The sequence below is a fragment of the Neoarius graeffei genome, chromosome 21, assembly GCF_027579695.1.
Source record: "Neoarius graeffei isolate fNeoGra1 chromosome 21, fNeoGra1.pri, whole genome shotgun sequence".
NCBI classification, from domain to species: Eukaryota; Metazoa; Chordata; class Actinopteri; order Siluriformes; family Ariidae; genus Neoarius; species Neoarius graeffei.
Genome location: NC_083589.1, coordinates 2,045,533 through 2,060,341, shown reverse-complemented (window position 1 = coordinate 2,060,341; position 14,809 = coordinate 2,045,533). Strand labels below are relative to the sequence as shown.

At 41.3% G+C, this 14,809-nt stretch overlaps 1 protein-coding gene across 1 annotated transcript in view; it reads right to left on the bottom strand.

Moving 5' to 3' along the window:
- Positions 1-14,809, bottom strand: part of LOC132869642 (scavenger receptor cysteine-rich type 1 protein M130-like) — a 69,613-nt gene that overhangs the window by 39,550 nt on the left and 15,254 nt on the right. Inside the window, exons 7-18 of the mRNA XM_060902933.1 lie at positions 12,226-12,288; positions 11,636-11,938; positions 11,161-11,478; positions 10,732-11,046; positions 10,322-10,647; positions 9,854-10,178; positions 9,288-9,631; positions 9,055-9,088; positions 8,289-8,591; positions 7,992-8,076; positions 7,788-7,921; positions 7,532-7,630 (exon numbers count right to left, since the gene is read on the bottom strand). Of these exons, the coding sequence (XP_060758916.1) occupies positions 7,532-7,630; positions 7,788-7,921; positions 7,992-8,076; positions 8,289-8,591; positions 9,055-9,088; positions 9,288-9,631; positions 9,854-10,178; positions 10,322-10,647; positions 10,732-11,046; positions 11,161-11,478; positions 11,636-11,938; positions 12,226-12,288 (2,649 nt within the window). The remainder of the gene's footprint in view (positions 1-7,531; positions 7,631-7,787; positions 7,922-7,991; positions 8,077-8,288; positions 8,592-9,054; positions 9,089-9,287; positions 9,632-9,853; positions 10,179-10,321; positions 10,648-10,731; positions 11,047-11,160; positions 11,479-11,635; positions 11,939-12,225; positions 12,289-14,809) is intronic.

The window sequence follows — 14,809 nt, the reverse complement described above, 5'->3', positions numbered from 1 at the left end:
AGGGTCGAGCTCAAGGTGGTGCTGGGATTTGAACTCACAACCTTCTGATCAGTCGATAAATACTGATTTATTTTTTACTGCCTGAGATGTTCTATAAGGGCATCGACCTCAGATTCATCACTACAAGAGCCGCTCACTCAACTCCAACACACATCACATTATACTCAAAATAATCAAAGCACTTTTATTTCATTGAATGGATAAAAATAGATGATTGTTACACAATATGAAAAAGAGCCAATAAAACTGCAGAATGTAAAATATTGACTTGTTCTCATTGTGGAAAGATAAAAAGTCACATTAACTTGTATATTGTTGATGAAGATGTAATATTAAAATGAACTGGCCATCATTCATTTAAAAAGTGAGAATATTGAATTAAAGCTGAGATTATAAAACAAACATCTGAGAATATTCAATGAAAACTGAGAATATAAAACAAAATCCTGAGAATAAGGAAACAAACCTGAGAATTTAAAATGAAAATTTGAGAATGTGTAATGAAACCTGTATATATATTTATGATACTTGCATAGACTATATCTGGCTTGTAACATCGCCAGCTACCGAATAAAAATGACAACAAAAATGCAATATAGCAAGCGATCTAATGAGCACGTCATGGTCTGAATATTTCATAAAGGAATTCTCGAATCCGTCTCAATGAGATGTTTTACAGTTAAAAGCACAGCATTGAACATAAAGGTAAATGTGTCTTTAAAAATGTAAAAACACACATTGTTTTAAGGAATCCAAAGATTTGTGTTCTTTTGCCAAGTGGCTTATAGTTACTAAGACATTTGTAAAAGAGTGAATAACAGGTTGATAAATGTAAAAGATGAAGATGAATTTATATGAGTTGAGCTGAAATAACTGGTGAGATAAATGAGGTGTGTTGTGTCAGTGATATTGAAGCTGACTTATAGCATTAAAAGTGTTGTAAAAGAAAAGCTGGAGACATTGCATTAGGGAATATGAAAGGTGATTTAACTCTCCTCTATTTGCTAATAACTCGGGGAAAATGAATACAGTTCAGGAAACATGACATTATTGGAAGGATAATAAAATCATTTTTTGTGTTTATAAAAGTTGAAATGTAATTTCCTGAGAAAAGGCCTTTGGTGGCGTGTCTCAGTCACATGGTCCCTGTCTTTCTGAGATTTCTCCTCCACGTCATCATATTCTGTAAAATAAATACATCGACCTCTTTAATAGATCCTGTGTATTGTATTAATCGGGATGTAAAACCTTAAAAATACAGTCAGTGATGCACGATGTGGGAATGTCTTTAATATTCTATCAATAAAAAAGAGAAAAAAGGAGATTTATCAGTTCAGCTTTCTTAATATGAACACAGGCCATGTGTATAAGATGTGGAAGTAAATGAGACATAAATATAGGTCTTATCTAAACTGTGTAATAAATATGACGTCACTTGTTCAATGACAGAATGGAGATTACAGAACAGAAAGCTGATATTTATATTATATATGGTATAGAATAGAGTCACGCTTTAACTTTGCAGCCTTTGCACTCACGTACATTACCAGAATAAACAACTCACTCACTTTCTGTCTCTCCTCCATCCTGTTCCTCAGTGATGACATCATCATAATCTTCTGGACCGTCTCCTGAAGAAATCAATGAATCAGTAATAAACCCCTGTGTGTGTTGCTGTTCTAGTAAAATACTGAGTTACAGGGTGGTGTGATGAAGCTGAGTTACTGCTACCACCCTAACGTTGATCATTTACCTACAACAGCATGTCCCCAAGTGGTTTATTCCTCTTAGACCATGGGAATTTGCCAACAATTGCAGTTTTTCACTGAGTAAAGAATTAGATCTTGTACTTTTCATCCATTTATAGTTACAGATAATGTTGTATATCTTTGGAAAAATAAGTTTGTTCCTGGGCGGCACGGTGGTGTAGGGGTTAGCGCTGTCGCCTCACAGCAAGAAGGTCCTGGGTTCAAGCCCCGGGGCCGGCGAGGGCCTTTCTGTGTGGAGTTTGCATGTTCTCCCCGTGTCCGCGTGGGTTTCCTCCGGGTGCTCCGGTTTCCCCCACAGTCCAAAGACATGCAGGTTAGGTTAACTGGTGACTCTGAATTGACCGTAGGTGTGAATGTGAGTGTGAATGGTTGTCTGTGTCTATGTGTCAGCCCTGTGATGACCTGGCGACTTGTCCAGGGTGTACCCCGCCTTTCGCCCGTAGTCAGCTGGGATAGGCTCCAGCTTGCCTGCGACCCTGTAGAAGGATAAAGCGGCTAGAAATAATGAGATGAGATGAGAAGTTTGTTCCTTTGCTCACTGATGTCATAGCAGCTATAAACAGTGGTTCCCTCAGCAGCTTTTTTTTGTTTGTTTGTTTATTTCCAGATAAAAACTGACCTGTGACGATGTTTGGGTTCATTTCCATGGTAACCGCATCATCATAGTTCTCGGACACGTCCTCTGTCAGAATGTGGAGATAAAAGCTATTAAATCCACATGAATGTCATTAATGATGGTTTGGATGCTTGTGGATGCGACACTATCACATTATTATCATACCTGTCAGTATAACTGACTTCTGATCAGCTGGAATGGCGTCATCATAATTCTCCGCTTCATCCTCTGCACCAAAACACAGATATTTAAAGAGAGTTAAAGTTTACTGAAGTGGCAGTTTGTACACTGTGTATTTGATGACACAATGCAAAATGACATCGTATACATGTCAAAAATGTCACGACACACAAAGCAAGAAACAAACTGATGTGCAGTGTGTGTGTTTAATTTCTACTGCTTTCTAAAGCAAATCCCCAAACAGAACCACACCCTCCACGTTATCAGGGATTGGTCCAGCAGTGACGGCATCATCGTAGTCCTCTGGTGGCTCGACTCTTCCTGTATCACCTAAATGAAATATAAGCAGAGGGTCTGTACAAACAGCTCCATCACATTCTGACCTCATGGTTTCATGTCAAGTCACTAAATTTATGGGATCAGTTCACAACTGCACCCACTTATGAAGTCACTGGTGTCGATGACATCATCATAATACTCCGCCTTTTCTCCAATCCCAGACTTGACTGTAAAAAGAACCATTTGTTTGTTTGGGGTTTTTAAACACATTTATACTCAATAAAATCCTCATCCAAAGAAGCTTTGATCAATTTGATTAGAGGGATTTCAGAAGCTTAAAGTAAGATCAGGTTGATTGTGAGATGTCATGTGTCAGCATTAAAACACTGGAGTTACTGTAATTCTTCGATACAATACATCATAATCACGTCTCAGAAAGGACACGTTTAGTCATTTCTGATTTTTAATTGCAATTCTAATCTCTTTCAGTTCATGGAGTTCGACAAACTCACACTCTGGGCTTTTTTACCTGAGAGAAGCTCATCATCCACATGCTCATACCCAGAATGCTGTTCTTCAGAGAGGAGACTTCCTGTTAGAGGAGAGCAGCACGGTCATGAGACACACACACACACACACAGAGCGCAAGAGAGAGAGAGAAATGCACCTGTACAGGAAAACATTCACAGGACAGCTTGAACACAGGCGGAAAAAAGATGAGTTGCAGGTGTGTTTTGAGATTTTAAAGGACAGCTGATGCAGATACCAGAAAATTGTCAAAGCTGAAAAGACAAAATATTTTTCTGATATTATTTGAAATAACTGTCATAAAGCTCACGTTCTTTTTAGCGCCATTAACACTGTTCTTAATTCCCCCAATCTGCTCGTCCTGATGTTTCCCCAGAAACATGGAAAAAATTCCTCCACTTCTTTGTGGACAAGATTGCGAGCCTTAGAGCATCATCTCACCCCCTTCTTATGAGCCGTCTATCACTGTCACTCGCTCTGCTGCTTTTACCCACTTTGAGCCTGTGTCTCTTTCTCTCTGAAAGGAAATTATTGGTCAGATGAAATCTTCAGCTTGTCCCACAGATGTTGTCCCCCCTCGTCTTTTTCAAGAGATTTTGGAAACTATTGGCCCAAACATCCAAATGGTTATGAACAGGAGTCTCTCCTCAGGTGTTGTTCCAGTACATTTGAAGCCTGCAGTCATGCAACCACTGATCACAAAACCTCATCTGGACTCCGCAGTCCTCTCCGATTTTACACCAATTTCTAAACTGGCTTTCAAAAATTCTGGAGAAAGTTGTGCCCTTACAATTGCAATCTTTTTTAGACACACACGGCGTTCTTGAGGTGTTCCAGTCTGGTTTTAAAGTCCTTCACAGCACTGAATCTGCACTTTTAAAAGTTTTAACCATCTGTTATTGGCTACTGACTCCAGGGATTCTGCCGTTCTGATGCTTTTCCATCTCACAGCTGCATTCGACACAGTAGACCACAGCATCCTCATCTCCTGCCTGGAGCATTGTGTGGGCATTAAAGCTCCTGCTCTGGAGGCCTTCAGCTCTTACTTGTCCTGTACTGGCCTTCCTTCACCAACTCCCTGTAGGGTTTAGGATCCATTTTTATTTTCCAAAAGCAACTCATTAAATGGGCGAGCTCCACCCTCTCTCTCTGACCTTTTACAACCACACGTCCCATCAAGGTCAGTCAGGTCACTGACTGGTTGCTTTGGGTGTCGCGTCCCAAAATCGAGGTTGAAGCCCAGGGGAGATGGTGCCTTTGCAGTTGTCGCCCCCTAACTGTTACTGTTGGATTGTTATTTTTGGTGATGTTTATTTTTTTCTTCCAAAAGTTTTTGGTTTTGGATGAAATTTTAACTGCTGGTAGCCACAGACAACGGAAACTCACTGACCCAAGATGAGTGACCTTGACCTATTTTTCAAGGTCACAGAGCACATTTTATGTTTTTTGTTGAAAATGTTATTTCATTTATTCCAGTATCTCCTAAAGATATCAGGATTTCCCCTTGGATTTTATGTAAATAAATGATGAGCTCATTTCTTGCAGAAAAATCTCAGACTCCAGTCAAGTGGAAAGTGACGCGTTCTGGACTGCGGTCGAAAACTTTTTTTTTTTTCCCTCAACAGCCAAAACCACAACATGTTCATAAACACCAATTGTGCCAAAAGTTATGATTTGCTCTGGACCAGTGCAGGTTCTTCTTTGGTCAAGAATTCTTTATCACTTTTTGAAAAATTGAATTTAATGTATTTTGGCGCTCACAAAAATGGTCACTATCGCCATTTCACCATGAAATATTGATTTTGGCTTCTAATATGTTCCAGTAAACGACCCCAAACACCGACCCGTTCAACCAGAATCAAGTGTCAAATCTGACCTTTGACCTACTGTGAGAGGTCAAAAAGGTCATTTTCTGTTTCTGACTGTACTATTTTCAAAAAAATCATAAAAATAGTTTTATATTTACAGACAATGACCTTGTATTTTTTCTTTAGTGCAGATTCTTTTGTAGATTATTGACAAACTGATATATTTTATCAACAGCTGGAGATAAAAATTACAGAAATTCCCCAGTGTGATGGTTATCACTGAAAACTTTGCGTTGGCGTTTTCTCCACTTTTACCCGAAACTATGACCTCGACATAAATGAAATGTATTATTCACTGTGTATAATTTACATCTGCTCTTTCTGTTCGTTCTGTCAAATCACAGGTTTCTCTGATATTTTCAGCTCTAAAGTCTGAAAAACTATCAAAAGAGACAAAAATGTCATTTTCACCATGAAATAAAGTTTTTGGCTGAGAACATGTGACAGTAAACGACCCCAAATATACACCCATTCTCCCTGAATCAACTGTCAGATTTGACCTTTGAGCTCCTTTGCGAGGTCGGGTCGGTGATGTTCAGTTTTTAATGCACTAATTGCGTCGGCTGTTTCCATGGACAGATACTTTAGGGAGTAAACACAATCTTCAGTGCAGATTGTAATGGAAATAAAACACAAACAGATGGAGTTTGTATAAAATGATCCAGAAGAGGAAAGTTGTGTTTAAAAAGAGAAGTGGATGAGATTTGTGTGTCAGTGTGTAAGAAGAGAAATCATCGTCAGGCTTTTAAAAAGTGTAACTGGTGAACAGTGCAGTGAAAGTGTAGATTGGATGGAGTGTAAATGCATCGTAAGATGAGTCACATTACACAACTCTGTGTGTGTGTGTGTGTGTGTGTGTGTAGGGGGAACTGTCTGAAGTGAGCCGCGAGGTGAATGTCGCTCGGTGTGAAGCAAATGGTGCGAGACTGTTAACATTAACATTGTCAGTTTACGTTTGAAACAGATGAAGATTCGAAATTATCAGTGACATTTTCAGATTATTATTATTATTATTATTATTAACCCCGCCGACAGTAGTCGGAGGGGTTATTATTTTCACCTGCGTCAGTCTGTGTGTGTGTGTATCTGTCTGTCTGTCTGTGTGTCTGCAAGATATCTCAAGAACCAATGGATCGATTTGGACCAAATTTTGTACATGTGTTGCCAATCACCCAGGAAGGAAACCATTAAATTTTGGAGGTCAAAGGTCAAAGGTCAAGGTCATGGCAGAACTTCGAAATTTTCGCCCAATGTATTTTAATAGGGAAAAGGCGGGGTTTGCACTCGTTAGAGTGTCCCTGTCTAGTTATTATTTTGATTTGTCTCTTAACTTTATTGGGTTGTGATGATTGTACAGCACTTTGCTCAACTGAATTCTGTCTCGACACCACATGGACTCCAACTGCACACTTCCTCTCACACACACTTATTTTTATTTATTTTTGGTAAATCACACACACACACACACACACACACACACACACACACACACACACACACACACACACACACACACACGGAGGGAGAGAGTAATGCACCTGTACAGGAAGACATTGGGGGGGGGGGGGGGGGGTTTACAGTGCATGCACACACACAGGTAGAGAGGGGGGCTCAGGGCTAAGGAGGGGGTGGGGTGTTGCAGGAAAGTGCACACACACACACACACACACACACACACACACACACACACACACACACACACACACACACACACACACTTGCACTAAATCAGAAGCTTTAATAGATGTTTATCAGCAGAATTCTGTCTCGACGCCACATGGACTCCAACTGCACACTTCCTCTCACACACACTTATTTTTATTCATTTTTATTGATTTGTTGTAAAGAAATAAATCTCACTGGATTTTGGGGGAAAATATTGTTTGAAGGCCGCTCCCACAATAACTCTAACTCTAACTATAAATAAGTGGGTCCCCTGCAGTGTATGTGGTCGGTGCTCACACCAGAGCGATATGGATCCCTATAGCCCAGGCCTGGGTTTATCCGTATCGCTGCTTCTGGAGCGATGTTTCCAGGCCTGGACCTGATCCCATCAAACATCTGACCAATCAGCTCATTGTTTAAACCAACAATCATGAATATTTATTTCCCTGAGGGTCAGGACCAAGCGATATTATAGTGGGGATTATAGTTGTGGTGTTTCTGCTCCAGACTGGAACTAAACTCAGGCAGAGGGAGAGTCAGAGTTGGAGTTATAGGTAGAGTTATAGTTATGGGTGTTGTGGGACCGGGCCCTCAGTGTGATGGAGATCAGTTCACATCTCACTCACCTCTTTGAGTGGAGCTCCTGCTTCTTCTAGTGATGGATCTGTGGTTGATCTCCTCATAGACTGCCTCAGGCTGAGTCTTACGCCTCGTCTTAGAGACATCTGGGAGTGGAGAATAATAATAATAATAATAATAATGAGTTTGTATTTGTGAATAATTCTGAATAACAATTTTGAATAAAGTGTGAGATTGTAAATAATATAATCCAATAATAGAGTTGGTGTTGTAGAGAAAAGAAAATGTGTGAATGTGTCGTACCTCTCCTGAGTGCTCTGTTCTGGTAAAACAGGAGCAGCAGAAGCACTAAGGCCAGGAAGAGCAGCGTTCCCAACACAAAGAGAACCAGTGGAGGGCTGGATGGAGCTCCAGCTGATGGAGGGGTTTGAGTGGCTCTTACTGAAGTCAGAAACACAGAAGAGGATCTCGATATGACACTGTAATCATAAATATTTAGAAAAATACTGAACAGTAGCAATTATTGTAGTGGAACAAATATACAGACCTGATGTGGTGGTGGTGGGTCTTGCCGTGGACACAGTGGATATGTCTGTATTTACAAAAAGAAAAAAAACATTTATATTCTCCAATTAAAATAAACTCTCACTCAATAAGGTTTATGAGATGCTGATGAGTGAATTTCAGATCTGAGCTTTCAAGATTACATTGAAGATTATAAATAAAAGTCAGCAAGTTTTAACACTGGGAGAAAAGTGTAATGAGCAGAGACAGAAAGCTGAAAAGTTAGTGCACCCCTCTGACCTGCACAGGTGACTCCAGCATGAGAGCAGTCAGTGTGGTTCTTCAGGGAATGATGACAGTCCCACAGGTGAATCTCATCCCCTCGACACTTCACTCTGTTCAGCCAGATCGTCCCTTCACCAGGACCAGGAACATTCCTCTCAGCTCTCAGCGCCAACCCACAGCCCAGCTGTCTGCACACCACCTGAGCGTTGCTGATGTTCCACTGATCATCACAAACGGAGCCCCACGTAGCTTTATGATACACCTCCAACCTCCCAGAGCAGCTTCCCTTATCTCCCCTCAGCCTGAGAGACCAGCGCTCTACATCACACACATCACACATGAGGAAACACACCCACGCTGAAGAACAGCTCCAGTCACACAGCTCACTACAACACAATGATAATACAACCTTATATTACACTCAGCATGGGCTCGTTTACCAAAAACACTTTCTGAGGTCTTCTGAAAAAGAATCTCATACTGTACCAACTCCATATCCAGGTGTTTACTTTGATGTGTTATTCATAAATAAAGGAATGAATTGCTGCTGAATGAAATCATGTAAAGCAGTAAGATCAGCTTTGGGTTCTGTTTCCTGATTTGATCTCTGTTGGTTGAATTTTCATGAAGTGTGAGGAAGACTGATGCCCTCAGGATGGTTCGATGAGGAAATCCATTCAAGTCCTCAGAAAATGATTTTATAAACACGAGGAAATATCTTCTGTCACGAACAAATGCAAATGAAGAACAGTACAAAAAGCTTTTCCTTATCCATCCTTACTTGAGCAATGTTTCTGAGAGGGAAATGAAGAGCACTTTTCTCGTGGATGGAGAGACTTTCCATCATCTGCAGGAATAAAATACATGCAGGAATGAAAAGGTTTCACATGCAGGTTTATCTCTCAGAGCAGACTTTCCTCAGACTTTTCACAGGATTTTTTACCAAATACACTTTATATTTCAGCAACATTAGTTATACACTATTCACAATGAAACACTGCAGTTTATGGCAACGGACAGAAGCAGAAAAGTCTGAATCCACCCACCTGTACAGGTAATATGAACCACCTCATCACCATTATCACAGCGGTTCTGTCCCCAGGGTGAAGATGGACACTGCAACAGATTAGAGTCGTGTTTCCGACACTTCAGATGATCCAGCCAGTTCGGAGCAGATTTTACTCTCGCTGCAGTGTTTGACAGACTGCCATGTCTTCCACAGTTCAGCTCTCGACACACCATGTCTGCTGTTTCTACTTCCTGCTCCATCTGATTGTGACACACATTACCCCAGGTTCCATTGTAGAACACTTCCAGATTCCCCTCACAGCCCTCCGTGAGTCGGATCTCTTTAAACTCTGCTGGAAGAAGAACGACTTCGACTTCATTTGTAAAAATCCTGTTTTATTGACTCAGTTAAAGATGTGTAATATTATCTTTCTGTAAAAAGATATTCAACATGGATGACATTTATAAACAGCTCTTTACTCTCATGTTGAATTTCAGGAACTTTGGAGCTGAGTTTTTAAACACAGACATGTCCATATTTAACAGGTTTAATCTCAGTCATCACACTGTACCTGAGCACACGACTCCTACGTCCTCCTGGTGTCCACATTCACCCTCTTCACACCGCTGAAATCTGCAGTTCCACAGGGACGTCTCGTTCCCCTCACACTCCACCTCATTCAGCCATATGGACCCAGTTCCAGGACCAAACCAGGCTGGTATGTGGGTACTGAGGGCCTCTCCACACTGCAGCTGTCTGCACACCACCTGTGCATCCTCAATATCCCACGAGTCATCACACACTGTCCCCCACGAGCCGCTGTGGAAAACCTCCAGCCTTCCTGCACAGTCTCCACCAGAACCAACCAGCCTGATGGACCTGGGGTCTGAGTTAAAGATTTATTTAATTTAATAAAGTATATAAAACTAATATCCCTTTGTAGACTATGTGATTATTCTGTATATTTAATAGAACACTTTAGAATGATAAAACATTTATTCCTGTTGTTAATCGCTGCTCATTGGTCGGTGTTGTGCTGCTTACCTGAGCAGGTGATGTACAGCTGTTCCCCGGAGCTGCAGCTGACATTTTGTGCTCTGCTGCAGTTCCCCACATGAGCTTCAGTCCCAGAGCAGCTGAAACCCGTTACACACATGTGTTTGTGTTCAGTGGTGGATGGAGAGGAGCGGTAGTTCAGCACGGAGCCACAGCCCAGCTGTCTGCAGAGCACAGACGCCTCAGACAGACTCCACGAGTCCAGGAGAACTCTCCTCCAGTCCTGCCTGAAATAAATCTCCACCTCCCCCTGACACTCGCTCCCTCCAGACAACCGCACTCGCCCCTCATGAAACGCCACGGATGATCCTGAAGCAGAAGAACATGGTTTAAATATTCTAATGAACACTGACGTTATTCACTAACATGGTGTATGTGATGTTAATATCTCACCATTACAGATGACTCCAGCATCGTGTTGATGAGAGCATGCAGCTCGACTCCATGATGAGACGCCACATTGTGAGAGGTGTGTCTCATTCCCCTGACAATCAAACACATCAGCCCAGATGTGGCCACTCCCGTTCCCAAACCAGTCAACCTCCACCACAGCCACAGCACTCTCACAGTCCAGCTGTGCACAGAGAACATCTGTAGCTCTCATATCCCAGCTTACAGCACAAACTGTGCCCCACTCACTGAGGTACTGGAGCTCCACTCGACCGGAACAGGAGTCCGGTCCGTTCACCAGCCGCGCCCCTGTGTGAGCTGAACAAACAGCTGAGAGCTCGGTGAAAGAGGAAAATTAACAAAGGCACCTTAAAGTTCGATTGACAGGTTTGTGGTCTCTATTTAAACAGAAGTTAAATCATGATACTTAACCAGAACATTTTAATCCCACATCGTTGTCATGGGAGCAGGTTGAGTGTTTGAGTGAAGATGATGTTGGACAGAAGTAAATCTCAGATTCGTTTCCTCTACACTGAAGCTCCTCTGTCCACACCTGACCCTCCCCTCGGCCAAAAGCAGCTGATCCCAGCACCTCCACAGGAATCCCACAGCCCAGCTCTCTGCACACAACCTCTGCATCCTGCTGGTCAAAGTCAGCATCACACACTGTGGACCAGGAACCTCCATGAAGCACCTCCACTCTCCCAGAGCACCGGTGAGGACCAGCAGAGAGTCTCGGCCTTATGTGACCTGGGTTTGATTTCATTGTTTAAATATTGTAGACATTTTCATTCAGAATATCAACAAATCATTACACTGGAGTTGCAAAATGCTTTAGATTTACATAAAAAGTACTCACATTATTGTATTGATATTATGATTTTTTTTTTCAAAGACAGCAGTTTACCTGAACAGACGACTCCAGCATCAATCACATGACCACAGGCATGTTCCCCTTGTGAGCTACAATTGTTCAGTGTTGACTCTGATCCTCTGCAGTACAAATCGTGTATCCAGATTGGTCCGGATCCTCCTCCAAAATCAGCCCAATACCCCAGAGCTTCAGGCTCCCCACAGCGCAGCTCTCTACACACCACTGCAGCATCTTTCACATCCCAGGCAGAACTACACACTGTTCCCCACTGACCATCCTGAAGAACCTCCACTCTCCCAGCACAGCGACTTTCACCATTCACCAACCTCACACCGTCTGAGAGGTGGACAGAACAATGGAGTCAGTATGCAAAAAAAAAGACCCACAGATAGAAAGAAGTTTCACTTTTCTTTCTTTCTTTCTTTCTTTCTTTCTTTCTTTCTTTCTTTCTTTCTTTCTTTCTCTGTGATATGATCCTCATGTACTATTGGTAACAGCAGTATCACAGGACTCTGGTATTTTCTCTGTCAAAATTAATTAAATCAATGGCAGTTTTCCACTTTGATGTTATTTATGACTGTGTTCATTATGGAGATTACAAAACTGTCACATTATTATCATACCTGTCACTATAACTGTCCTCTGATCAGCTGGAACAGAGTCATCATCGTTCTCAGGATCATTTCCTACAGTAACACACAGATATTTAAAGTGATGAAGTCAGAATGAACATTAAAGTGACAGAAATAGTGTTGAAGAGTCACAACAATCCCAGTGGGCCAGATTCAGAACCAGTGAAGTCCAGAAGTCCCATCAGAATGTCAGCAGGGAGAGTTCCTCATATTCAGAGTCGGGTTACACAGCTGCTTCAGGCAGTTTGATGTGTTCTTCCTTGATATTATTAACATTTAATATCATCATTTTATTAACACTCATCATTAAATTCACAAAATATCTGGGACTGAAAATCGCACTTTTTACATTTCCTGTCAAATGTAACAAGATGGAACATAAAAGCAAGAAACAGTTTAAAAATAAAAAGACTAATATGATCGCCCAAAAAAACCCCATTCATTTCTATGGAATTAATTGGAAAAAAAGCACTTTTTCAACGTTTTTCAAACATCCGCTGCTCTGGCATGCTTTCACCTAGAGACATGATTCAAACTCTAAAACGTAGGAAAACTTCTCCTCTGTGGATCTGGCATTCAACTTTTCTGCTAGGTTTTACACTTTCGGATCAGGCCCGGTTCAAACGCCATGTGGTTTCTGGGAGAAAATCCGGCTTTTGAATGGGTGTCTATTGCGTTACACACCAGTAAGGGTCGTTAAGCTTAGAGTGTAGGCGGCTTCAAAAAAAAGCTCAAACTTTCTCGCTTAAACCGTGTTTTCAGCCACAAATTTCACTCTACAGACATGATTTTCTCAAAAGTAGTAGGAAAACTTGTCCTGATTCACACAATGTGTCTACCTAAACGATAGGATTTACGGTTTTTGAATGACAAGCCTCAAAGTGAGGAGAGCACAGGTGAGCGGCCTCATTGACTCCCAGTATAAACGTTGCTGAAAAGTCACTCGTTTTTAACTCCCTGTAGCGTCCTCATTTTTAACAATACAAACAAAAAAATACATTATTTTATTCAGGAGACCCTTCTAGCGCTCACTGTGAAAGAATTTTGTGAATAGCTGCTTTCGTTGTCGAGTTATTTGTGATTGTTCGAGGCCTACTCCTTAGCAAAACAGCAGACACCTGATAAAATCTTGTGTGTGTCTCTTAGCCTGCTCAGGCCTGTCACCATGCTTACTGGCTTCAGTAAGCGAGCACAGAGGGGAGGGGGGCAGCTGTCTCAAGCACACACATAAATCATGGCATTGTAGCTTCATAGCAGGTCACACAACCGTACGTCGCACACAGACAAACAATATATCAAAACGTGCGGCTCGATCGGACTCACTATGCTATTACTTTCCTCTACAGAATATGATTTTTTCGCGACGTAGTCGTGAAAAAATCGTCCAAAAAAACCCCATTCATTTCTATGGAATTAATTGGAAAAAAGCACTTTTTCAACGTTTTTAAATCGCTCTAGTGTCGTTATTTTTAAGACTACAAACAAAAAAATACATCATTTTATTCAGGAGACCCTTCTAGCGCTCACTGTGAAAGAATTTTGTGCATAGCTGCTTTCGTTGTCGAGTTATTTGTGATTGTTCGAGGCCTACTCCTTAGCAAAACAGCAGACACCTGACATAATCTTGTGTGTGTGTCTTAACTCTCCTGTTCAGGCCCGTCACCATGCCGATTGGGGCCAGTGACGGGGCAGAGGGGGGCTGCTGTCTCAAGCACACATACAAATCATGCTCAAAATTTCAAACTTAAACTGTTTTCAGCCACAAATTTCACACTACAGACATAATTTTCTCAAAAGTAGTAGTCACACTTGTCCCAAAAAAACCCCATTCATTTCTATGGAATTAATTGGAAAAAAAAGCACTTTTTCAAACATCCGCTGCTCTGAGAAACTGAGAAGAGGACAGCCGACAGGCCTCACCTTAGCCGCCCACTTTATTAGGAACACTTCTGTTCGTACATACAAACTACAAACACTCTTCTTAGAGTTTATTTTATTTTTAAAAGGGACAGTGCACAAATTAAACATTATCCTTGTGGTAAGGACAGATGTCTGTCCCAGGTTAAAGCAGTACATGCTAATTTCCGCCTGTAGTCACTTTGTTTATACTGTTGAATAGCTCTTCTTCATGACGGCTGCTGTCTCAAGCACACACATAATCATTGCATTGAAACATCATTGCGGGTCACACATTCACGGCCAGCGAACATGCATGACCGAATTGCTTCGCGCACTGCATCCTCTCACAATTTCCCCTGGGGAATTGTCCGGTCTAGACATTTCCTGTCAAATGTAACAAGATGGAACATAAAAGCAAGAAACAGTTTAAAAATAAAAAGACTAATATGATGATATAGGAATGAGATGGCGAGCACTGAGTCGATCATATTGATAAGATTTTGATGCCTGAATAGTTCTATTAATTTAATTATATGGCTTCCACACTCGTTGTTCTCCAGCTTATAAAATAGGCCCTGATCCAGAACATCATGTTCTATTGTAGTCAATTTTTTCATGCTTTAGATTGGAATTTTTATTTCTTCAAATGAATTAAACATGATGTCTGTGTTAATTT